A 26674-nucleotide genomic window follows, 5' to 3' on the forward strand; every position below is an offset into this window, starting at 1 on the left:
CCCACCTCCCCAGCTCATCCATCTACCTGGTCAACCGCCCACCCAGGCAGCAGCTACCCGAGGACAGCCCACTTCCCGTCCGACGCTGCGGCAGGGTCAGGATGGGCACTGCGCAAGGCTCTTCCTTCAGGGAGAATCTGCCACTCGGGCGGGGAATCGGGGTGATCCACGGACGCGCTGCACGGAGTCGCGTGAAGGCAAACGACAGGTTCAAGTTCAAGTCCTCACCCAGCTCCTCATCGGCTGCAAACAAGCCACAGCCTCAGTTCCGAGCACACAAAGTAGAGACGTGAGGCGGAGGCCATGGTGTAGACCAGCCCTCGGCACACGGGGGCCGCACTGAACGGCAGCGGCTGTGGAAGTCGCAGTTCCAGAAGCCACGGGCGACGTCCACACCAAATCCTCGAGCCCGTGACCCCGGACTAGTGACCGCAGGTCTAGCAGCCCCATGACCCCAGGGCTCACGGCTAAGGGGGAAGCCCAGTGGAGCTGAGCCGGCCCCTGCCCTCCCACACCTGTGTCCTCTCGCCAACAACATCCGCTGTCAGCTCTCTGTCCCTCCAAGAACTATCTTCATTGGTCTCCTCGCTCGCCTTCTGTCTGCAAACCCCCTGGAAATCGTCCCCCTGACAATCCCTGACCGAGCAGACGCACGGACTGGGCTCAGCGCCGAGGGCCCCCCGTGTGCGGGAGCGCTCACTGGGAGAACGCCCCGTGCTTCCACCAGAGAATTCGCCTTTCAGTCCAGCTGGGAGGCAGAGGCCACAGCCCTGGGCCAAGCCCTCGAGACTCACGTCAGAGAGCCCCCTGCTCCCACCCCATGTCCGCTTTCATCCAACCAGAGATGCTTGGTTCTTCTGCCCAACCTGGAACCCCAGGTTATTCGGGGAGGCCCAGTAGCTGGAGCCTGCAGGCTTCCAGAACAGTGAGAAGTGGAATTCAACTCTCCCCGTTTTCCTCGGATTGCATTTTAAATGCGGAAACTGAAGCTCATCCCATTTCCAAAGGCAAACAGGCTCATGACACCTGAACGGGAGAAGCCCGCCTGGCCCCTGGTGGTGAGCGAAGCTGCCTACTGCCCGCCGTCCTCTGCAGAAACTGCTGTGAGGGGAGAGGCGGGACGCTGCTGCCCACCGTGAAAGCGAGCTCGGGACAGCAGGAAGGTAAAGACCCCGCGAGGGGCCTCGACCTCCGAGCCCGCGCCGCTCAGAGCTGCAATGCGAAACCGCAGCACAGTCTCTTCTCCGAGTTCAGCTTCCTATCTGGGAGCTCCTGCACTCGGGCAGACAGAGCCACCCTAGCAGCGCCAGGGCCCGGATGGCCCAGAGACACGGCCGACTCCGCGTGCCTAAAGGCATTCGCGTGGCCTTGCCTCACGTCTCTCCTTCCTCCCCCCGTTCCCTCCCCCAGTGCACGCCGCCACCCCACCCCCCGGGGTTCAGCAACGCTCACCCCGAATCCCACCATCCCTCGCACCCAGCTCTCAGATCTGCCCTCCAGCCCCATGACGTGGACAGGCGGGATCCCCCCGTGCCAGCAGGAGACAGGCAAGGGGACGAAGGGCCACCTCAGCCGGCAGAGGTGTGACGGGCAGAGGCGTGGAGAGTGATCAGGGTGAGGCCACCCATGGGGGCCAGACAAGGTAGGAGGTGACATTGAGCTCGGCCAGGAACAGCGGGCAGCAGAGAAGCCCCCGCGGCACCACGCTGTAGCATCCTCTGGCCTCTGCCTCCACTCCCCAGCCGGCACATCGCGGTGTGGAACAGCGCCCCCTCGTGGGCAGTCCTGGCTCAGGCCTTTGTGCTCCTGCGCAGGCTGCTCTCTGCCTGAATTTTTTTCTTTCTTTCTTTCTTTCTCTTTCTTTCTTTTTTTTTTTTTTTTTTTTGACAGGCAGAGTGGACAGTGTGAGAGAGAGAGAGACAGAGAGAAAGGTCTTCCTTTTTTTGCCATTGGTTCACCCTCCAATGGCTGCTGCGGCCGGCGCGCCGCGCTGATCCGATGGCAGGAGCCAGGTACTTATCCTGGTCTCCCATGGGGTGCAGGGCCCAAGCACTTGGGCCATCCTCCACTGCACTCCCGGGCCACAGCAGAGAGCTGGCCTGGAAGAGGGGCAACCGGGACAGAATCCGGCGCCCCGACCGGGACTAGAACCCAGTGTGCCAGCGCCGCAAGGTGGAGGATTAGCCTACTGAGCCACGGCGCCGGCCCTCTGCCTGGATTTCTAACCTCAGGCAGCCCCATGAGCCAGCACCTACAGACCCAGGAAGACAAGGCTCGGGTGCCTGAGGCTGCCCGCCGGCTCTGCCGCCTCCTGCAGAGCGAATGCCCTCCCAGGCTCTCAGCTGCTGTGCTTGGTCCCGGTGTCCAGCCCTGCACAAATTATTTCAGCCAACGATTTACTCAGCATCTGGGAGTGCAGTGCGCCTGCTCATCTCTGTGCCTCCGGACCCGGTACCTGCACGACGCACAGACTCCAAGTTTCCACACCAGGAGGGGGGTGAACCTTGGGAGGTGGGGAGGGTGTTGCGGCTGCCGGATAGACCAGCCCTGTCTCCTGCTTTCCTCACCACCCCAAGTGTCCCCTCCTACCACAGCGGCCGTGGAGGAGCCGTGGGGAACAGGCAGACTTGGAAAGGAGTTTGAAGGACAGCAACAGAAATAACTGTGATGGGGCCAGCACCGTGGCGCAGTGGGTACGGCCGCCGCCTGCAGAGCGGGCATCCCATATGGGCGCGGGTTTGAGTCCCGGCTGCTCCACATCCAATCCAGCTCTCTGCTGTGGCCTGGGAAAGCAGTGGAGGGTGCCCCAAGTCCTTGGGCCCCTGTACCTGCGTGGGAGACCTGGAAGAAGCTCCTGGCTCCTGGCTTCGGATCAGCCCAGCTCTGGCCATTACAACCATTTGGGGAGTGAACCTGCAGATGGAAGACCTCTCTCTCTCTCTCTCTCTGTCTCTCTCTCTCTCTCTCTCTCTCTCTCTGCCTCTCTGTAACTCTGCCTTTCAAATAAATAAATACTTTTTTAAAAACTGTGATAACAGCACCATCCAGAGCTAGCAGTGACCAGGCCCCGCCCCTGGGCATCGCAGGTCACATGGTGCGTTCATTCTTTGGCGAGAGCTGCCCCAGAGCAACGCGGTCCCACGTGCGTAACAGCCCCATGCGTGCAGCCCAGGGTCCCAGGGCCGAGGCCTGCAGGCCACGTGCTCAGCCAGTGAACGTGGACATCAACGACCTCAGCACAGACACTCACAGCCGCGGCCCCTGGTGAGGAGCAAGGGCTCCGGAGCCACCGTCGGGCCGTTCGACAGCTGTGGCACGCTGGGCACACGACGCAGCCTCGCCGTGCGCGGTCTCCTCCTGCAGAGGGGAAAGGTCACCCTGGCCAGGACTGGGGTCCGGGGAGGAAAGCGCTCAGCTCATGCCCTGCCCCCAGCCTGGGGTCCCAGCCGTCCCCGGCTATTGCTGACGTCATCCTGAAGTCGTGTCAGAAGCCGATTCTCGCCCTTCTACTTGTCCCAAATTTACCAAGGGGCTCTCGGAGGATGTGAGCATTGTCGTCCACACAGGTTTGGTTCAAGCCCAGGGCAGAACAAAGGCCCCAGGGACTCAGCTCACCCCCGCCAGCCCCGCAGGCAAACAGCAGCTCTGCAGAACTCCCCGGGGCTCAGGGTGTTCTGTCTCGGAGTGAAAACAGAGCCGCCCCGGGCTCAGCCGGCAGGGACCACCTCACGTCCGCCTTAACGCTGTGTCCTGCTGGCAGCCTTGAAGCACAGAGGAGCTCATGCCCCAGCTGGGTGGGCGTGTCGGGGGGAGAGAGCAAGCTCGCTCTCAGGCCAGCCTCCTGCGGGCTGCAGAGTCCGCAGCAGGGGCAGAGGCTACAGGGGACCCCCCCACACACCAGCACAGCCGACGGTGGGTTCCCGCGTCCCCAGCCCCACAGGCAGCCGCATGCCCTGGACTGAATCCGGCAGAAGGGTCTGTACCTCACGGGCTTGTCCCAGGGACGAGGGGAGCTCAAGCCTGTGACAGGCTATCAGTGTCTCCCACCAGCATCATCTGGGAGTGAGGTGATGGCCCACTGAGCACTGGCTCAGGAGGTCAACTGGGCCATCCCCCTGCCCAGGAAAGGCTCACCAAAGCCACTCAGGGCAAAGCAGAGCTTGCTGACTGCGTGATCCTTGGGATTCTAAACTAATACTGACAGCAAGCGTCCTCCTCCGCCTCAGTTCTTTAACCTCGGCCGCCAGGAGGACGCCGAGGTCAAGTGCCCCTGGCTCTTCCATCCCCACGCGGCGGCCGGTGAGGGGCCAGGAATGGACGTAGCACCAGCGCCACCTGTGGCGGAAGCGGCCCCCGTCATCACCCGCACACCGATATCCCACAGCGAGAAGGTGACGTTGACAACTCTCAGTAGTTAACTTCTTCCTTTAGTTTTTGTGATCGTTTTTACGTCTGGGGTCACCAGTGCAGCTTTCTTGGGACCTGTCTGGAAGTTGTGTCCCTGCCCCGCCCCTCGGCCACCGCCCTGCGGGGAGCCTGCTGTGCCCCCGACAAGGGGCCCCCACGCCGGTCTCCTTCACCACCCTTTCCCTCTCTTACGTCACTGGGAATGTAGCTCAGGTACAGAATCCGTAACAGGTGGGAAACCAACAACGTGTCCCCTGTGGAACCCACCGCTGTGGTTCTACCTGAAAAGTAAGGGACCTGTCGCAAACCGCAAGCCGGCAGCCGTGGGAGGGAACGCAAAGCCGGCGTTTTCTGTCCCCCTGACACTGGCCCACTCAGCGCAGCGAACCTTGCAACATCAGGCAGCAACAGACAAAAGCCTCCGGTGCCAGAGCCAGATGACGAGAGCTGTGTGTGCTAGGACGGCTTCCATAAAAAAGTGGATTCGCACTTACATTTATATGATTAAAACCTAGAAATGGATTTGAAACGGTGGGCAGAAAAGCACACCCCACAAAGATTAAATGGAGAGAAATCGGGTGCATTCCAAGAGAGCCGAGTGAGGAGAAGCCACGCCTAGACCAGGGGCCGACAGCAGACAAGTGGAGCAAGTGCCTTCCCAGGGGAGCTGGAGAGGAGTTTGCAGGGGAAATTCTACAGCAGGAAGAGGGAATGCGCAGCAGCGTGGACCGGGCAGACACGGGTGGAGAAACCACACGCGAGCCCCGCACCTGGCGCTGGACGGAGGCCAGCATCGGACGGAGAGTGAGGAGACAGCTGACCGCGTCAGCCCGTGCCGCGGGGGACCCTGCCTGCGAGGGAGCCTGGAGGCCCACGCTGTCCGAGTCCAGCCTGGTGGTGGCAGGGTGCCCGCCTCAGCCAGCCGAGGAAACGCTGGCTTCTCCCCGGCCGCCCAAGGGTGCCCGCTCCGGGCAGGGACACGATGTTATCTGACACCAGCAGAGGCTGTGGCTGCTCTAGTGCCTGTCTGAGACCTGGGGGTTCTACCAGAGGGAAGAATCTGTGTCCCCACTGACTTGGAGTCCAGGATGACAGGGTCCAGGCACCCTCGTAGGACTGTGAGATCCCCGCTTCCTCTCACAGATCACAGGCGCCGGGACTCAAACCACCAAGGCAGAGCAGAACGTCTGCGCTCTCTGTGGCCGGGGCAGGCTAGCCGGGAGGAGCAGATCCTTTGCACCCATGACTGTGGGAGCCTCGCGGGCTGTGATTGTGGGGCTTCTGCGACCAAATGACGAGGGACAGGGCACAGCTGGGTCTCAGGACCATTCCTGTCTCTGAGCGCAGAGCTCCCTGATGGCCGGGCGAGGGTCAGTGCAGAGGGTTCCAGGCTCACCCTGAGGACTGCACAGATCTTTGTGTGGTTCATCAGCCACAGGTGAGGGCTGCACCCACTGCAGGCTAACCCCAGGCACTCAGCACCTCGGAGAGGAGCAAGGGTGTGATTCTGCTACCAGGGCACCAAACCCTCCCCTTGCTGGCCACAGGGGAGATCTGCCACGCCCAACCTGGGTGTTGCCCTGGATTCTCGCCCCACCATGGGCACTGACCAGAGCTCCCTGGCCACACCCAGCACACACCTCTGGGTATACACTGAACAGCAGTCACTGCACTAAGCCACAGAGGCACAGCTCAAAGACAAAATCTGTCAGAGGAGAAAACCAACAAGTGTCTCCACAAATGCCTAAAAATAAACACAGAAATTCAAGAAACAATAAGGAAGACAATGTGACCTCCTCCCCCGCAGGCACAAACACTTCAACATTAGGATGTGGAGACAAAGACAGGAAATGCCTGGAAGGAATTCAGAACGATCACAGGAGGACTCAGACGCAAACTCTCGGGTTAAAGAAATCCAGGCATGACACAGAGGAGACGTTTTTCTGTGACACCGAGATTTTGAAGAGAAATCATAGTGAAATCTTAGAAACAAAAAAATTCAGTATGTCAAATAAAAACAGGGTGGAAAGCCTGAACAGACTTGGTGAGGCCGATACCTGAGCTGGAAGACCAATCTTTGGGAATATCTCAGGAGGAAGAGGAGAACGGGAGGAGGGGGGAGAAATTAGAAAATCTAAAAATAATATTTGAGACGTATGGGATACCATCAAACACCCAACGTGGGGGTCTGAGGAGCTCCTGAGGGTGGAAACAGTGGGTTAGAAGACCTCGTCAGTGAAATTAATGCAGCAGGAAACGTCCCTAATTTGGAGGAAGAAAGAGACATCCAAGTACAGGAGGAGCACAGGACTCCCTCCTGACAGGCATGACCAGGGAAGATCTTCACCACGACACAAACTCTCCACGGTAGAACACAAAGAGAAGACTAAACTGCGCCCAGGAGAAACGCCAGACTCCTCTCAGAGGACCCACTTAGACTCAGAGCTGACTTCCCACCAGAAAGCCTATAGGCGAGGAGAGAGTGGACAGACATTCTCCAAGTCTTCAACAAGAATCAAAGCTGTCAGTCCAGAATACTGCGCCCTGCAAAGCTCTCGTTTATGAATGAAGGTGAAATACAGGCTTCCATAACCAACAGAAATGGAAAGAATGTGTTACCATCTGTCCAGCCTTACAAACGATGCTTAAGGATTGCTACACACAGAAACACAAAAACATAGTCAGCGTTATGAAAGAATGTGAAGGGGCGGGCACTGTGGCAAAGTGGGCTAAGCCTCTGCCTGAGGCACTGGCATCCCATATGGGCACCAGTTCGAGTCCCAGCTCTGATCCAGCTCTCTGCTGTGGCCTGGGAAAGCAGTGGAAAACGGCTCAAGTGATTGGGCCCCTGAACCCACATGGGAGACCTGGAAGAAGCTCCTGGCTCCTGGCTTCGGATTGGCTCAACTCTGGCCACTGCGGCCGTTTGGAAAGTGAACCAGTGGATGGAAGAGCTCTGTCTGTCTCTCCCTCTTTCTGTAACTCTACCTCTCAAATAAATAAATAGAATCTTAATTTAAAAAAAAAAAAAGAATGTGAAGGCAGAACATCTCCCAGTAAAAGTACAAATGAAGTCCAACGCAAACAATAGGAACCCTTATGGAAAAATGGCAGGGCCACATTGTTACTCATCAATAGTAACCTTGAACGTAAACAGCCCAAGTTCTCCAATTAAAAGGTACAGACTGGCTGAATGGATTAAAAAACAAGACCCATCTATTAGCTGCCTACAAGAAACACACCTCACCAACAGAGGAGCATGCAAAGTGGAAGGATGGAAAGATATCCCACGCTAACAGCAAAGAGGAGCAGATGTAGCCATCCTAATATCAGACAAAACAGACTAACACAAAAATTGTTGAAAGAGACAAAGAAGGCGTTATGCAATGATTAAGGGATCTATTCAACAGGAAGATGTGATTACAATAAATGTAAATGCTCCCATGCCAGGACGCCTGGCTATTTGAAACAAATATTAATGGATCTAAAGGGAGACGTAGACTCCAATACAACAGTAACAGAGGACCCGGACTCTCCACTTTCATCAACAGACAGAAATCAACAAAGCAGCAGAGTAATCTACACGAGGGCCAGACGGACCTGACTGATGCCTTCAGAGCCTCTCAGCCCACGGCTGCAGGCCACACATTCTTCTCAGCGGTGCATGGAACCTTCTCTAGGATGGGCCACGTGTAGGCCATAAAGCATCTTAGCCATTTCAGAAACACTGAAGTCGCACACGCAGCTTTTCTGACCGCAGTGGAAAGAAGCTGGAAATCAGCAACTTGAGCATCTCTAGAAAATACGCAAACCCACGAAGGCTGGACAACATACTCCTGAATGAACAGTGGTCGTAGAAGAAATCCAAAGGGAATTTTTTTTTTTTTATTTTTGATAGGCAGAGTGGACAGTGAGAGAGAGAGACAGAGAGAGAAAGGTCTTCCTTTGCCGTTGGTTCACCCTCCAATGGCCGCCGCTGCAGCCGGCGCACCGCGCTGATCCGATGGCAGGAGCCAGGAGCCAGGTGCTTTTTCCTGGTCTCCCATGGGGTGCAGGGCCCAAGCACCTGGGCCATCCTCCACTGCACTCCCGGGCCACAGCAGAGAGCTGGCCTGGAAGAGGGGCAACCGGGACAGAATCCGGCGCCCCGACCGGGACTAGAACCCGGTGTGCCGGCGCCGCAAGGTGGAGGATTAGCCTATTGAGCCACGGCGCCGGCTCCATCCAAAGGGAATTTGAAAAATTCCTGGAAACAAATGAAGATGACGATACAACATCAAAACTTAGAGGAGATATAGCAAAAGCAGGGTTAACGAGGGAAGTTTACAGTAATTAGTGCCTACATAAAGAAATTGGAGGCTGGCACCGCAGCTCACTAGGCTAATCCTCTGCCTTGCGGTGCCGGCACCCCAGGTTCTAGTCCCAGTTGGGGCGCCAGATTCTGTCCCGGTTGCACCTCTTCCAGGCCAGCTCTCTGCTGTGGCCAGGGAGTGCAGTGGAGGATGGCCCAAGTGCTTGGGCCCTGCACCCCATGGGAGACCAGGAGAAGCACCTGGCTCCTGCCATCGGATCAGCGTGGTGCCGGCAGTAGCGGCCATTTGGGGGGTGACCCAACGGAAGGAAGACCTCTATCTATCTCTCTCTCTCTCTCTCACTGTCTAACTGCCTGTCGAAAAAAAGGAAAAAAAAAGAAATGAAGAGCTGTTTTTTTGGGAAAAAAATAAACAAATTGATCCACCACTGCTCCAACTAACCAAAAATTTAAACAGGGGAGGGGGAGCCAAATTAGTAAAATCAGAGAGGAAAAAGGAGATGTAACAATGGACACCACAGAAATAAAAAACAGAATCATCAGGAATTACTGCCAAGAGCTGTATGCAAACACATTGGAAGATCGAGAAGCGATGGATTCCTGGACACACAGTCTACCAAGCTGAGTCACGAACGATGAACCAAGGACACAACCTCAGCCATCCTCGCTCCTTGTCCAAAAGCAGATAAAATCGGAACTCGCCCCTCACCCCTGCATCTTCTGAAGGCTGGAATTTACCCCTATGCCTGCATCCTTTTAAGAGACCAATTCAGTTTCCACCCTGGGGCTCCCACCCAACCCTCTGCATTCTTTTCCAGGTTTGAAAGCCAAGTGAAACCTGAAAAACCTGTATGGAGAAGCTCATCTCCATCTATCACCCTCACCCTCCACCCCGACGCTTAGTCCACCCTAAGATGTGAGATAAGACCCAGCCCACTCGGGACTATGCCCTCTGCCAGGTGGTCAGTCTGTGAGCATGCTGGCCGTTGGCCCCCTCGGCAAATAAATTCATTTTGGCTGTGAGGTTGTACCCTGTCTCCTCTCCATTCTGCGCCCTCCTCCCTTATAGTGAGGACATAGGAAACCTAAACAAGCCAATAACGCAGATGGAGACTGATTCAGTAATAAAGACCCTCCTGACAGAGAGAAGCCGAGGACTGGATTTCTTCACTGCTACACTCTACCAGACTTTTAAAGAAAAACTAGTGCTGATTCTTCTCCAGCTATTCTGAACAACTGAAAGGGAGAGAATCCTTCCAAGCTTCTTCCAATGAGGCCTGCCTCACCTTAATTCCAAAACCAGAGAAAGATATATCAAAGAGAACCATAGACCAGTATCCCTGATGACACAGATGCAAAAATCCTCAGCAGTTACTAGCTAATCAAATCCAACAACACATCAGAAAGATCATTCACCCAGAGCAGGTGGGATTTATCCCCAGTATGCAGAGATGGTTCTACATACGCAAATCAATAAATGTGATACATCACATTAACAAACTGAAGAATAAAAACCATAGACTATCTCCATAGATGCAGAGGAAGCATTTGATAAAATGCAACACCCTTCCTTGATAAAAGCCTTAAGCAAATTGGGTATAGAAGGAACATTCCTCAACATAATCAAGGCCATTCATGGCAACCCCACAGCCAGCATCATATTGAATGGGGAAAAGTTGGAAGCATTCCCACTGAGAGCCAGAACCAGACAAGGATGCCAACTCTCACCATTGCTATTTAATATCATCCTGGAAGTTTTAGCCAGAGCCATTAGGCAAGAAAAAGAAATCAAAGGAATACAAATTGGAAAGAAGGAAGTCAAACTATCCCTACTTGCAGATGACAGGATTCTATATATAGGGTTTTCAAAAAACTGCAGTGAAAGGACTATTGGAACTCAAAAGAGAGTTTGGTAAAGTGGCAGGATATAAAATCAACACACAAAAATCAATACCCTTTCTACACACAGACAATACTATTGCTGAGAAAGAATTTTTTTTTTTTTTACAGGCAGAGTTAGACAGTGAGAGAGCGAGATAGAGAGTTATAGACAGTGAGAGAGAGACAGAGAGAAAGGTCTTCCTTTTGTTGGTTCACCCCCCATATGGCTGCTACAGCCGGCGCTGTGCCAATCCAAAGCCCGGAGCCAAGTGCTTCTCCTGGTCTCCCATGTGGGTGCAGAGCCCAAGCACTTGGGCCATCCTCTACTGCCCTCCTGGGCCAGAGCAGAGAGCTGGACTGGAAGAGGGGCAACTGGGACTAGAACCTGGGGTCCTCGCGCTGCAGGTGGAGGATTAGCCTAATGAGCCACAGCACCAGCCCAGAAAGAACTTCTAAGATCAGTACAATTCACAATAGCTACAAAAAAATTTAAATATCTTGAAGTAAATTTTACCAAGGAGGTAGAAGAGGGCTATGATGAAAATTACAAAACATTAATGAAAGAAATCGAAGAAGACACCAAAATCTAAAAAATTTTCCATGTTCATGGATCAGGAGAATTAATGTAATCAAAATGTCCATACCACTGAAAGCAATTTACAGATTCAATGCAATCCCAATTAAAATACAAACAACACTCTTGTCAGACCTAGACAAAATGATGCTAAAATCTGCATGGGAACACAAGAGACCCTGAATAGCTAAAGCAATCTTCAACAAAAACAAAGCTGGAGGCATCACAATACCACATTTCAAGACATACTTTAGGGCAGTTGTAATCAAAACAGCCTGGTACTGGTACAAAAACAGATGGAAAGACCAATGGAACAGAATAGAAAGGCCAGAAATCAATCAATCCAAGCATCTACAACCAACTTCTATTTGACAAAGGAATTAAAATCAATCCCTAGAGTGAGGACAGTCTCCTCGACAAACGGTGCTGGGAAATCGGATCTCCCAATGCTGAAGTATGAAGAAGACTCCTACCTCACACCTTATAAAAATCAACTCAAAATGCATCAAGAATCTAAATCTATGACCTGACACCAACACATTACTGGAGGAGAACATTGGAGACTCTGCAAGACATTGGCATAGGCACAGATGTCTTGGAAATGACCCAGAAGCACAGGCAATCAAAGCCAAAATAGACAACGGGATTACATCAACCTAAGAAGCTTCAGAACTGCGAAGTGAAGAGGCAACCGACAGAATGGGAGAAAATATTTGCAACTATGCACCCGATAAGGGACTGATACCCATAATCTATAAGGAGCGCCAGAAATTCAACAACAAAACATACGATCCAGTTAAGAAGAGGGCAAAAGACTTGAACAGGCATTTTTTCAAAAGGGAAAATTCAAATGGCCAACAGACACGTGCAAGAACGCTCAGGATCAGTAGCTACCAGGGAAATGCAAATCAAAACCATGATGAGGTTTCACCTCACCCAGTCAGAATGGCTCTCATGCAGAAAGCAGCAAACAAATGCTGGTGAGGATATGAGGAAAAAGGTACCCTGATCCACTGCTGGTAGGAATGTCAACGAGTGCACCCATTGTGGAAGACAATATGGCGATACCTAGCAATCTGAACATTCACCTACCATGTAACCCAGCCATCCCACTCCTGGGGCTTTACCCAAATTAAATGACACAGCCTATGAAAGGGTTATCTGTATGCCCGTGTTTACCACAGCTCAACTCACAATAGCTAAAATATGGAACCAACCCAGATGTCCATCAACTGATGACTAAAGAAATCAGATATACTATATATATGCTACTATACCATATAATATAGATACTATGTACTACTATACATATTATATATACTAGATATCTATTACAGACTATTACTCAGCAGTAAAAAATAATGAAATCTTATCTTTTGCAACAAAATGGATGAGCTGAAAACCATTATACTTAGTGAAATGAAGCAATCCCAAAAAAGACAAATAGCATAAGTTTTCCCCAAACATGTAACGTATACAAGTGAAACTGACATTCTGAGATCCTAGGACTGTTCATAGCCCCGTCTCTACCGTTGAGTATCAGTGTTTCTTCTTGCTATTTGTCGAACTCTTAGCATGGAGTTAATCTTCTGAGTACAAACTGAAAGTAGATCCCTGAAGACTCAGACAGAATAAGGAAGGAAGGAGGAGGAACGGTAGGGTGGGGATTATCACTGTGCTCCTAAATTGGTATACGTGACACACATGAAATCTGTTCACCTTAAAAATTTAAATAAATAACTTTTAGAAAAGGATTAAAGGGAGAATTGAGGAAACTGAGGCAAAGGGCATACAGCAGACGGTCAAACAGACACACACCTAAGGACACAACACGTCTGCCACAGGGAGTTGCACACTTGGCTCTTAGCTTCCTGGTGGCCAAAGCAAAAAGGACAACGAGTGCAGAACGTGTGTTCTCCCTAAGACACAGGCCAGCTGTGCCGAAGCCGCCTCGGTTGGCACTGCAGCCTCTGAGGTCAGCTTCCAAGGATGCCGAGCAGGGGACACGGCAGAGGGTGTGGCGGCTGTGACAGCTGACGGAAGAGCTCTGTTCAAATGCAGATTCCTACTCAGGAGACGTGGAGCAGGGCTGGAGATGGCACCTACAGCCGCTGTGGCCCAGGCACGGAGCTGACGGCCACACGTCCACTCAACTATTTCCTGCCACCCTTCCCTGCCGAGTGACGTGGCCAAGTGACCACCGACAGGACCTCCCCAGGGCGCCTCGGGAGGCTTCAGGAGACAGCACGTGTGGAGCGTGAGCAGGCTGCGGGCACAGGGAAGACCCTGAACGCACGTCAACAGTGGCCACCTCAGTAACCCTGGCCCCAGGCACACGGGCAGACGGGGCTCCCACCCAGTGCTCTGCGAGTTGGCTCGGGACGGGAGAAAGGGACCTTCCTCAGTCCACCGCTGTCCAGGGTCACCTGTTATTACACAACTCGCCCCACCCTGCAACGAAGCTCTTCCTTCCCAGCCCAGAAAAACAAAGATTTCTGAACTCTGTGTCCCCAGCAGTGAGAAAGGGCTCCAGCCCCAGCTCCCCCCTGCAGCTCCGCCAGCAAAACAGCCGCACGGATGCCCAGAGCCAGCCCTGCTGTGATGAGGCTCTGGCCAGGGCGCAGCCCCACCCCCGGAGCAGCAGGAATCCTCTCGAACACTCTGCAAATGTCAAGGAGGGCACGGTGGGCACGGGAGCACAGCACGTCGCGCCTGGGCTCCTGTGTTCCCACGCAGCCTCGGGGAAGCTGTGCCCGTTCTGGGAGCTGCAGAACGAACTGTGCTGATCCGAGATCACCGAGCCCCGCTCGGAGAGCCGCGGCAGACTGTAATCCGCTTCTCACGCTGTCCCAGAACAAAGGCCTCCCGGGGGAGCCCTAATAGCAGGTGTGTGCCGCACTGAGAAACTGGCTGTCCAGGTCTTCCTCTGCCGGCAAAGTCATGCAACAGCCACGAATAAGAACACCACGCACGCACGCCGTCAATAGCAAGGCGCCGATGCAGCCGCCGAGCACCCGACAGCACGCGGTCCTCACACACTGCCGGCCCCTGTGCCCTGTGCCAGCCACGACCAGCCCAGCACATGTCCAGCCTCACGGCGATAGCAGCGTTGCCACGGCAAGCGCCTCCTGCCAGACGTGCGCTGTTCACATCTTGTTGGAGGGATTCACCTAGAACTTTCCAAAGGGCCCCGAGAAAGGTGCTGCCTCTCTCTCTGATCCACAACCAGAGAAGGCTGGGAGCTGGCAGGGCTCATCCGTACCCCCACAGCCGGGACCCGAGCCCACCCTTGCAGGGAGGAGTCGGTCTCCGGATGCCCTCCCCACCTGCTCCACACTGGGTGACCCTGTGCCTGCTTCCCTGCCTGGCCTGTGACACCGGGCAACATCCCCTGCCCCCAGCTCCGGTGTGCAGCTGGCTGCCTGAACTCACCCTGGCTGAAGCCGAAGCCGTGTGAGATCGGTCAGCACCGAGACAGAAGCAAGCGCTGGGCTGCACTGTCCAGAGCCCTCCCGGGGCCGGGGCCCAGGCCCAGGCCCGCTGTCCATTCCCAACGGCCCTCTGACTCCCTCCTGGACTTCTTCCAGCTGCCCAGCTTGGGGTGGGTCACTGAGCCCCTCATGGACTTAGTTTTCCCATCTGTAAAGTGGAGATGATGACAGCACCCACTTAACTGTGAGGAGACCGAAATGTGGGCGAGGGAGCCTCCTGCACCGCCAGGGCCACTGTTCCCAGTGGTCAGCATGCGGACTTGCAAGCAGCGTGGCTGCCCCCTGCTGGCTGTCCCTGGTGCTGCCATCAGTGCACTGAGCAGTGGGGCCAGTGCTTTGTGCAGGCCTCCCAGGGCACACCTGCGTGTGGAGCGAGAGCGCGTGGGGCTGTGGCCCCCGGAGGCTGCCTGTGCACAGGTTTTTTTTTTTTTTTTTTTTTTTTTTTTTTTTTTTTTTGACAGGCAGAGTGGACAGTGAGAGAGAGAGAGAGACAGAGAGAAAGGCTTCCAATGGCTGCTGCAGCCGGCGCACCGCGCTGATCTGAAGCCAGGAGCCAGGTGCTTCTCCTGGTCTCCCATGCAGGTACAAGGCCCAAGCACTTGGGCCATCCTCCACTGCACTCCCTGGCCACAGCAGAGAGCTGGCCTGGAAGAGGGGCAACCGGGACAGAATCCGGCGTCCCGACCGGGACTAGAACCCGGTGTACTGGCGCTGCAGGCGGAGGATTAGCCTAGTGAGCCCGGCGCCAGCCACCGTGCACAGGTTGAAAGGGAAGCTGAGCTCCTGACAGAAGGGGGTGAAGTCGCAGTTACCCAGACCCCAGACCACGCTCACAGCGTAAGTTATGTGGTGGGGTAGGGGCGGGGCAGACGATTCATCCAGAAGAGCCTTGGCAGTGCCGGGAGATAAAACATTAAGCGTCTGGAAATAACACACGCACACCCCGAATGTTCCTCGGAACCCGGTAGACGGCACGTTGCCATGGCAACCAAGGGCTGACTTATTCAGCAGGAGACAGTTGAGGGACCTCCGGAAGAAGGCAAAACCAAGACAAAGGGACCCAATGACAGCGATTCTGCGGGAAAACCGCGCCGCGCCCACCAGAAAGGCCGCCTGCGACCTGGCAGGTGTAACTGGCCAGCAGTGACCTCCGTGTCTGATTTCGAGGCTGCTTTCCCGTCCATCTGTGTGCTGGCGACCGTCCAGGGGGCTGCCACCTGCTGGCGCGAGCTTTGCCGCCACAGGCTCAGTGAGGAACGGACGCGGCCCGGATCCGGGCTCCACGTTGCTCGGGCCTCTGGTCCAGGGGCCTCCGGGAGTCTCCGGAAGCCCCACCCCGCCCGACTCCTCTCCCTCTGCAGGGTCAGGGTGGGCCCATGCTTCCCGCATTCCCATAACCCCCTGAGTTCATTTGGGGTGTTTTAGAGCCACACGCACTATCGCTGTTTACTTCCTTGTATTTGGTCCAAGCCAACTCACTGTGTTTTTGTTTTTTGTTTTTTTTTTTCTTTTTTCCAGGCAGAGCTATAGACAGTGAGAGAGATAGACAAAGAGAAAGGTCTTCCTTCCGCTGGTTCACTCCCCTAACGGCCACTACGGCGGGTGCTGCGCCGATCCAAAGCCAGGAGTCAGGTGCTTCCTCCTGGTCTCCCATGCGGGTGCAGGGAACCTGCGCTGCAACCGGGACTAGAACCTGGGGTGCCGGCGCTGCAGGCGGAGGATTAGCCTAGTGAGCCACAGTGCCGGCCGGAGACCTTGGTTTGAGAATCAAATAGAAAACCCATACAAGTGGCAGAGCAGGAAGCCGAGTGCCAATCGTGGGACAAGAAAACAGGACTCTGCCCAGCTCCGGCCTGAGAAGGGTCTGAAACCTGGCACAAATAGGATGAACCACAGGGCCCATCTTGGCAGCGAGCCTTGCCCTTGATTTTGTAAATAAAGTTTGATTGACACAAAGCCTGCCCACATCGCAGGCAGCTCTGGTGCCACCACTGGACTGCGTGGGGAGACAGAGGCGTGGGCCACGGAGCAGAGAACATTCGCTACCTGGTGCTGCCCGGTAAGTGGTTTTAAAAACCAAAACTGCATACATCCGTGGAAGCATTGGAAATGGCAACACAGAGAGCACCCAAGGTACGGTTGTTCCACTGGTGGCTTTTCGACTGCGACGCACATTCAGCGGAAACGGACCTTAGAGTCGTGCGTCTGGGTCTCCTCCCAGATGGTGGCGGCCAGTGCAGCAGCCGGGAGCCCCCAGTTGGGGGGGGGGGGATGCCCGTCACTCGACAGCACCCACTGCCTGGGGCTGGGGGTGCAGGGGGGAGGTGCAGTCGGCGGCTTTGTGACGTCAGACCTTGTCAGCGCATGATGGGTTTATCAGGACTCGGCCCCTCTCTGTGCCGACAGCACACCGACAGCCCCAGAGGGAGGGCCAGGTAACACCGGCAGGGACAAGAGGCGCGGCTTCGCAGGGAGCGCCTGGACCATCAGAGAACCCACTCAGGGGACAGCACTGGGGAGCGGACGGGCACCGGACAAAGGGTCACCCTCACCAGGAGCCAGAGGCCGAGACGCGTGGGCCCATCGCCGAGCCCTGCACAAACGAACAAATGCCGGGGGCGCAGAGCAAGGTGCCGTGGCCAGGCCACCGGGGCTTCCAGGAGCGCGGGCAGCGAGGTCGCCTGGGGTAGCCACTCTTGGTGGAGGGAGCGATGCCAGCAGGAGCCCAGAGCGGCCAGCGGGTGTGGCCAATCCGGAGCCCAGAGTGGCTCCTCGGACGTCAGAGCGCTCCCGAGACACACTCCTGGTCCCCGTCCTGAGGGGCTCCAGCTGGAGCCCAGGTGCCGGGCGGGTGGGCAATGGGGCTCCTAATTTTGAAAAGTTTGTCCGTGGCATAGGTGTTCCTGGAGCTTGTTAGAAACGCGGGCTCGCAGGCCTCGTCTCAGCCTACAGAAGCAGAATCAGAGCTGGCGCCTCAGGTCCCTGGGGCCCTGGGGGCAGGGGCATGAGAGGCGCCGGCCAAAGATCAGAGACCCAGGGACAGTGACGCCGTGGGACCTGGTCCTGCTCTCCCTGGGGGAGCTGCCTCTGCCCCAAGGGCCAGCGTCAGGGAGAGAAAGAGGGAAGGAGTAGACCAGGGGTGTCCAGGTCACTGTCGCCCACAGCCAGTGCCGTGAGGATAGGCTGCTACCCAGCACAGGGGAAGCAGAGGAGGCGGCACCACGGCGGGGCTGCACCCAGGGACCCTGTGCCGAGCTCTGTGGGCATCTTCCCGCCCTGCAGTGCAGAGTCTCAGGGCCGGCCTGGACCCCACCTCTGGGGAGCTCGGAGCTTAAGGAAGCCAGGTGCCGCAGGGCCCAGTCTCCCACAGGAGCCGCCACTCGGCCAGCGCCACACAGCAGCCGCAGGGGGGCCTGGACGCAGAGCAGCTACTGAGTGGGTCTGGACCCCCAGGCCCTGGTGCCTGGACAGCAACCTCAGGAGCCACCCGACCTGAGAGCCACCCTACCGTCACAGCTCTGCCCTCACCCGCTGGCAGCCTTTCAAGTGTTCTGGCTCAGAGCACAAGACCCGCACCAGCTGTCCCCAGCTGCCGAGACACCGCAGCCCCACCGTGCCCTGCCCCTAACACGGCGCTGGGCTACAGGTCACCCAGGCCACCTTGAAACACAGAAGGAGCTCCCTGGCGGCTCTGAGTCACGGCCAGACAGCAGATGGGCTTGGTACACACACTATTTACTTGGCACACACACAATCCACAAGAGCACACACCTGTATGAGTGTATGAGCACATGCCACATGTCTATATACATATGTGTGCACATAGAACATGCTTATGTACACGTGTACACGCACATTGTACACATCTGCATACGTGAGTGCATGTGCCAGTAGACATGTTGCATATTGTGTATGAGCACACGTGTGGTCTCCATGAGGCATGTGTATGCACTACACTTTTATATGTGCAAGCATGTGTGCAGTGCATATTTGTCATATATGCATGTGTGTAGTGGCACATTTGTATAAACATGACTGCACAGGCATGTAATACACATCCGTGCATGTACAAGTACACATGCATGTAGTACATGTTGGTATACACGAGTACACATGCATGCAGTGCATGTTTGTATAAGTGTGCACAAGCAGGTAGTACATATCTGCATGTATGAGTACACGGGCATGTAGAGCATGTTTGTCTATGTATGAGTGCATGCCTATACTACATCTGTATGACCATGTGCATATAACATTTCTGTACACATATATGTGCATGTAGAACATGTTTGCATGTGTACAAGTGTGCATGCACACTGTACACGTCTGCATACGTGAGTGAAGGTGCAAGTAGTACATGTTGCATGTTGTGTATGAGCACACATGTGTTGTCTGAGTGCGTGTAGTACTTTTGTATATGTTCAAGCATGGATGCAATGCATGTTTGTTATCTGTGTGTGTGTGTGTAGCCCGTGTGCATAAGCATGACTGAACAAGCATATACTACATGTCTGCATATGTATGAGTACATGTGCATGTAGAGCATGTTTGTATAAGCATGACAGCACAGGCATGTAGTACATGTGTGTGTGTATGAGCACATGTGCATGTAGAGCATGTTTGTACAAGCATGACGGCACAGGCATGTAGTACATGTGTGTGTATGAGTACATGTGCATGTAGAGCATGTTTGTACAAGCATGACAGCACAGGCATGTAGCACATGTGTGTATGTATGGGTACATGTGCATGTAGAGCATGCTTGTCTATGCATGCGTGTGCATGCCTACACGTCTGTATATGCACGACTGTGTGCACGTATAACATGTCTGTATACACATGAGGGCACGTGCAAGGAGTACACACGTGTTTATGTGTAAGTGCACAAGCATGTAGAGCTCTTCCTGGGAAACGTAGGGGATTCGGCCACACCAGTCCCACAGTCTTGCAGGAAAACAATCCATCAGAGGGGACCAGTGACCGTCCCCTGTTCTCGGCTGCAGAAGGCATGTCCTCACCAGTGTGGCAGGTCCCCGCCCACCGGGACCCCTCACTCCTTCACCCACCCTGCTTGGCCCCTGCAGATCAGTCCGTCTCCAGCAGCAGAGGTTTGCCGATGCTGGGGGCAGCTTTGGCCGTCACCGAGGGTGGCGTGTGGAGGCCAGGGCTGCAGCCAGACTTCCCACCATGCACAGGACGGCCCGCAGCGTCAGCGCCGTGGCGCGGCTGGGACCCTCTGCAGAGCCCGTCTCCGGGGCCGCGCCACACGGCCGCCACTTACTTGGAGAGCTTCATTTCGATCTGCTGCCGGATCTCCTGCCTCTCCTCGTCGGTCCTCCGGGGGAAGATGTTCCTGTCCTCCAGCTCCTGCTTGCTGGGCCGGTTCCTCAGCTTCACCGCCAGGAGATCCTTCTTGCACTTCCTGGGCAGTGTTCCTGGGAGACCCGGTGAGGGCGAGGGAGAAGGGGACAGACACAGGCTTAGAGGAGTGCGCGTGTCAGCCTAGCCCCCACCTGCTGGGATCTAGACCCAGGTGACCCACTGAGGGCGAGGGAGAAGGGGACAGACACAGGCTTAGAGGACTGCCCACTTGTCAGCCCGGCCCCCACCTGCTGGGATCTGGACCCAGGAGACCCACTGAGGGTGAGGGAGAAGGGACAGACACAGGCTTAGAGGAGTGCCCACTTGTCAGCCCGGCTCCCACCTGCTGGGATCCGGACCCAGGAGACCCACTGAGGGCGAGGGAGAAGGGGACAGACACAGGCTTAGAGGAGTGCCGCGTGCCAACCTGGCCCCCACCTGCTGGGATCTGGACCCAGGAGACCCACCGAGGGTGAGGGAGAAGGGGACAGACACAGGCTTAGAGGAGTGCCGCCTGTCAACCCGGCCCCCACCTGCTGGGATCTGGACCCAGGAGACCCACTGAGGGCGAGGGAGAAGGGACAGACACAGGCTTAGAGGAGTGCCGCGTGTCAACCTGGCCCCCACCTGCTGGGATCTGGACCCAGGAGACCCACTGAGGGTGAGGGAGAAGGGGACAGACACAGGCTTAGAGGACTGCCCACTTGTCAGCCCGGCCCCCACCTGCTGGGATCTGGACCCAGGAGACCCACTGAGGGTGAGGGAGAAGGGGACAGACACAGGCTTAGAGGACTGCCCACTTGTCAGCCCGGCCCCCACCTGCTGGGATCTGGACCCAGGAGACCCACTGAGGGCGAGGGAGAAGGGGATAGACACAGGCTTAGAGGAGTGCCGCCTGTCAACCCGGCCCCCACCTGCTGGGATCTGGACCCAGGAGACCCACCGAGGGTGAGGGAGAAGGGGATAGACACAGGCTTAGAGGACTGCCCACTTGTCAGCCCGGCCCCCACCTGCTGGGATCTGGACCCAGGAGACCCACTGAGGGCGAGGGAGAAGGGGACAGACACAGGCTTAGAGGAGTGCCGCCTGTCAACCCGGCCCCCACCTGCTGGGATCCGGACCCAGGAGACCCACTGAGGGCGAGGGAGAAGGGGACAGACACAGGCTTAGAGGAGTGCCCACTTGTCAGCCCGGCCCCCACCTGCTGGGATCTGGACCCAGGAGACCCACTGAGGGCGAGGGAGAAGGGGACAGACACAGGCTTAGAGGAGTGCCGCGTGTCAACCTGGCCCCCACCTGCTGGGATCTGGACCCAGGAGACCCACTGAGGGTGAGGGAGAAGGGGACAGACACAGGCTTAGAGGACTGCCCACTTGTCAGCCCGGCCCCCACCTGCTGGGATCTGGACCCAGGAGACCCACTGAGGGCGAGGGAGAAGGGGACAGACACAGGCTTAGAGGAGTGCCGCCTGTCAACCCGCCCCCACCTGCTGGGATCTGGACCCAGGAGACCCACCGAGGGCGAGGGAGAAGGGGACAGACACAGGCTTAGAGGAGCGCCGCCTGTCAACCCGGCCCCCACCTGCTGGGATCCAGACCCAGGTGACCGAAGGGAGCTGACCCTGGAAGGCACAGGTCTGCCCACTCAAAGTACTTTCCGGGGGATGAGTGCTTTCAGAGGGGTCACGATGCCAGCATCACGCTCGCTTGGCCCCCGCGTCGTGTGCTCCACACATCTGCACCTCCAGGGCCTGCCTGGTTCCCACCTGCTCTCCCAGCTGAGTATTAACAGCACCGACTTTCTCTCTCACAAGTGTCTGGGTCTGGGCATGAGCGGTGCTGGCACTTCCACGGCCCTGCGTGGTGCTGCCCACTGCACACTCTGCTCTCCACCTCTGGCCAACAGGGTCTTTTAACTCCCAGAAGCCCACCTCAGGGGCTTTTCACTACCTCTTCCCTCCGCCTTCCACCCTGCTCTGCCAGCACTGTCCAGGGCTGACCGGCTCCAGAACAGCATGGCTTGGCCACCCAGGCCTCCTCCGGGAGCCTCTGACACCATCACACCTGCTCCACACGGCCCCGTTCTAAGGCCCCCACCAACTGGCAGCTCTCTCGTTGGCCAAGTTAGTGCCTGCCTCTTCCCCAAGACCTCAGCTCGCTGAGTCAATGACTGGGGGAGGGGTGGGGTCTACTGGGCTGAGTGTGGCCTCTGCACTTACACAGGTCCAGAATCAGAGGAGGGAAACCTGGCACAAGCAGGCCCCTGGGAAGCGGAGCGTCCACACTTGAGAGTGGAGAAGGGACCGGCTGCATCCCCGGGCAGAGAGGGTCACTCCTCAGCTCAGAGCTTTCTGATAAAGAGCCCCCACAGCCCCCTCCCCTGGCAGTGCGCGGGTGACTGTCTGCAAGAAGCAGGTGCGACGTGGACTGCAGCTTTGGGTTCTGCAGCTTCTCTAGGGGTACTGATTGATATTGGGGGGCTTAGGCATCACCCGGCAGGTGATTCCTAAGACACATGGCTCCCAGAAGAGAGTCGACTCCCAGCACACAAGACGAAAACCCGACAAGCACGAGAGTTTAGCTGAAGTTTTAGATAAAGGAAAAATGCAGAGCTGAGCTCAAATCTGAGTGTGCGGTGTAAGCCCGAATGCCATGTGCTTTGAAGACAGAATGGAGACCGAGAGCCCATCAGCGAGGCTCTCTCAGCCCTGGGAGCACTGCACCTGTACAACCAGATTCCGCTGGTCGTCACGACGTCACGGGGGAAGTCGGAAGCCAGAGTGACTGCACAAAAGGTCTCGCGACAAATCCTTCCTGGATGCCAAAGGCCTGACAGGTGGTAGCAAAGGACTTTGCCTTCCTGGGGACTACAGCGTGCTTACTGTCACAGCACGCAGAATCTGCTTTAATCTTTCTAGCTTCTGAGGAAGGACGGCCTTAAGCCTATGTCTCAGGGACGACAACCGAGACGATGATCCTGCCCCAGAGATTTCTAGGTGGGAATGAGAACTGGGTCCACATGAATTCTCTCCTGCCAGCCCAGCCGCTGTGAGCACAGGGCGCACGGTAGGACACTGAGAAACTCGGCAGCTGACTGGGTCTGAGTGATCCTTCAGCCTGAGTTTACCTCAGTGAGCGCACCTGCTCAGAGCGCACGGTCACACCGAACAGGGAGAACAAGCTGAGGAAGAGGCACTTTCTGTCCACGTGGTGGGAGATGGACCCTCTTCCCTAGCTGCCCCCAAATGCTGTCTCTGCCTCCCAGAACAAACGGGACGGGCGTATAAAACACGGATAAAGGGATGTGAAAACCAGCCTTGTTTATGAAAGTAAGAAATCAAACACAACCGAAAGCCCAAGGAGAAAGCACATGTTAAGTTACAGTGTATCATGGAGGATGGCCCGAGTGCTTGGGCCCTGCACCCACATGGGAGACAAGGAGGAAGCTCCTGGCTCCTGGCTTCGGATCAGCGCAGCGCCGGCCGTAGGGGAGTGAACCAATGGAAGGAAGACCGACCGACCGACCGACCTACCTACCTACCTACCTTTCTTTCTTTCTCTCTCTCTCTCTCTCTCTCTCTCTCTCACTGTCTATAACTCTATCTGTCAAATAAATTTTTAAAAAAAGTTAGAGTGTATCTACCTGCTGGGAATGCTGTACCTACTAAACGTGGTGGAAATGCGACTGAGTGGGAAAAGACGTGCACAAAACATTGCTAGGACAGCAAATAGAAAAGAAAGCGTGTTGCATAGAAAGGCATGTGCACGCGTTCCATTCTGTACAGACGACCAGGGAAGTCAGGGCTTGATCATTACTGATTTTGGTTTTCCGCATTTTGTTTTGTAGCATGAATATAGTTCCTTTAAATAAAAGAAACAATAAAATAAATAAAAAAGAAAGAATGCTGTAGTGAAAATAGAAGGTAATTATCTGGCCCAAAAGTCATAAAGATGCTGGAGGGGCTGGCGTGATGGGGCAGGGGGTTAAGCCACCGTTGTGACGCCAACGTCCCAAGTCAGAGCGCTGATTCACGTCCCAGCTGCTGCACTTCCGATCCAGCTCCCTGCTGATGCACCTGGGAAAGCAGCAGACGATGCCCCACGTGCTCGGAACCCTGCCACCCACGTGGGAAGCCAGGATGGAGCTCCTGGCTCCTGGCTTTGGTCTGGCCCAGCCTTGAAGGTTGATGGCATTCGGGCAGCAAACCAGATGGAAGATCTCACCCTGCTCTGTCACTGCCTTTCAAGTAAATAAATCTTCAAAAAATAAATTGGAAAAAAAGTTACGATCAACATCTCCAGAACCCTGGAAATCAGCCGGTGGGTCACAGCCACACGAGGATGTTTATGTAAGAGCATCGGCCGACTTGCGCCAAGAGCGGGTCACCTTTTCGTGTCGCTGCCTGCCCTGCGGCTCTAACATCTGATTTGTGCCCGAGGAGTCTGCCTTTGTGGCGAACGCCGGCCGCTGAGCAGCCAGGACGCTGGAGGCAGCTGGAAGGATGCGGAGGGAACAGAAAGGTGCGAGAACGCGGCCACAGCTCACTGCCCGGCACCGCCACTTGCCCTGCCTGGTGGCTCCCTGGTGCCAGTGCCAGGACCTGCCCTGACCTGACTCAGAGCTCACCGGGCACAGAGAGGCCGCTGCTCGGGAATCTTGGCAAAGATGGCCTTTCCCAGGCCAAGCCTTCCACTCAGCTTCAAGCAGCTCTGCTCGGTGAGACTCCACGGTGAGAGTGGAAACCAATGCACAGCCCCAAATTAACTTAACTAAATAAAGAGTCAAACCCTAGCACGAGCGGATCAAGTCCAACTCCAGCAAACAGCCTTGCCAATGCACAGCTGATTGACAGGGCTGGCCGGTGGGATGGATTGTTGGCTCCTCCCCCGCGGAGTTCAGCAGCAGAGTCCTGGGCGCCATCCTGCCTTCCCCTCTCCACACTGAGACACGGCAGTGGGTGTGGGACTTGGAGCAGTCCTGCCGGCCCCACAGCCAGCACCGAGGAGGAGGAGGAGGGAGCGCATGTCCCACCGGGCGCCGTCAGGCAAGGGACCCAGACAGGATGACAGCAGGGACCGTGCCTCAGGCACATGACAGTGCTCCTATCTGTGCGTCCTCAAACACGTTCGAATTATGTGTCCGTGTGACCCTTCCCTGACCACACTCATTATCTGGGCTTCAGACATTTGTACTCGACAAAGAAAGGCAAGTCTGGAGAACTCACCACAATCACCGTTTCCATCGGCACAGTCGGAACACACCTGCCTTACCGTACTGCGCAGGCTCAGTCACTGAGCCACGAGCGGAGGGGGCGTCTCGGGCTCCAAAGCCAACCTGATGACGTTTTCTGCTTCTGCCCAGGACAGAGATCATGGACTGGTTTTTATCACTCAAAAGGTCAACATATATGAGACAATGGCTTTCAAGATGCTTCAAGTCCGTAGCCTGGCACAGCGATTCCTGAGACACAGGAGTCAAACGAGGTGAAGCCTACGACTGCAGGCGTCCTGCCTGGCTGTGGCTCAGAGAGGGGAACCTGGAAAACAGCCCGAGCTGGAAACCCGCGGCTGAGAGGCCAAGAGAACCAAAGCAGCTCAAGCTGGAAACCCGCAACTGAGAGGCCAAGAGAACCAAAGCAGCTCGAGGTGGCAGAGCAGCAGAAGGGAGACGGAGGCAGAAAGGCCCCTGGTGCCTTCAGCTGATGGAAGCGTCACTCAAAGACTCTCGGGGAGGAAGGGGGCCCAGGGCGCACGCTGCGCTGTTCTCGTCAGCATGGCCAGAAAGCATCCTGCCTCAGGCACGGGGGAGTAATCGGGCCTGGACTGAGCTCTGCTCTGCTCGTGTCTAAGAAACCTTAGCAGCGAGGTCTGAAGGAACCAGCCGGTTTCCAAGGAACTCACCAGCTTCCCCTAACAAGACTCGGGAATATTTACAGAAACACAAAAATATCAACACCAACAGAGGCAAAACTCACAACCAACAACCTCCCAGGCCTGCAAAGAAGTAGGAAAAGCTCTGAATCTTCAAGCCAAGAAACAGAAAGGGAACCGCGGTGAGACCACTGTCATCAAAACCACTGATAACGGCAGAGTCGTGAAAACAGCCAGAGGAAGACACCGCACAGGAGAGACAGCCGACGTCACAGCGGAAACAGTGCAAGAGAGAGACGATGGGATGGCACCTCTAAGGCAGCAAAAGGGAAAGGAATGAGACACAAATCCCATTCTTGGCAAAAACACTTTTCAAAAGTAAAGTAAAATGGATACTTTTTAAAGAGAGAAAACGTCTGAGAGAAATGACCACAAACAACCTTCACTCTAATATACGACGTAAGAAGTCCTTTAGGCAGAAGCAAAAGAATACCAGAAGCTGCCCAAGGAAACACAAACAATGCAACAGTGACTACAAGGGTAAACGCATAATTTTTTAAAAGATTTTTTTCTTATTGGAAATGCAGAGTTAAAGAGAGAGGGAGAGACAGAGGTCTTCCATCTGTTGGCTCAATCCCCAGATGGCTGCAACAGCCAGGACTGGGCCAGCCAAAGCCAGGAGCCTGGAGCTCCACCTGTACCTCCCTCGTGGGTGCAGGGCCCCAGGACTTGGGCCATCTTCCACTGCTTTCCCAGGTGCATTAGTGGGGAGTCGGAT

General features: G+C 55.7%; 1 protein-coding gene across 3 annotated transcripts in view; it reads right to left on the minus strand.

The window, feature by feature from the left end:
- PHACTR3 (phosphatase and actin regulator 3) overlaps positions 1-26674 on the minus strand; it is a 228891-nt gene that overhangs the window by 26294 nt on the left and 175923 nt on the right. For all 3 annotated transcript variants that reach the window (XM_051835075.3, XM_017337824.4, XM_089306954.1), the window contains exon 8: positions 19947-20100. In XM_051835075.3, the coding sequence (XP_051691035.3) occupies positions 19947-20100 (154 nt within the window). The remainder of the gene's footprint in view (positions 1-19946; positions 20101-26674) is intronic.

The sequence above is a fragment of the Oryctolagus cuniculus genome, chromosome 11, assembly GCF_051225735.1.
Source record: "Oryctolagus cuniculus isolate XC-2025 breed Fujian yellow rabbit chromosome 11, ASM5122573v1, whole genome shotgun sequence".
Classification (NCBI taxonomy): domain Eukaryota; kingdom Metazoa; phylum Chordata; class Mammalia; order Lagomorpha; family Leporidae; genus Oryctolagus; species Oryctolagus cuniculus.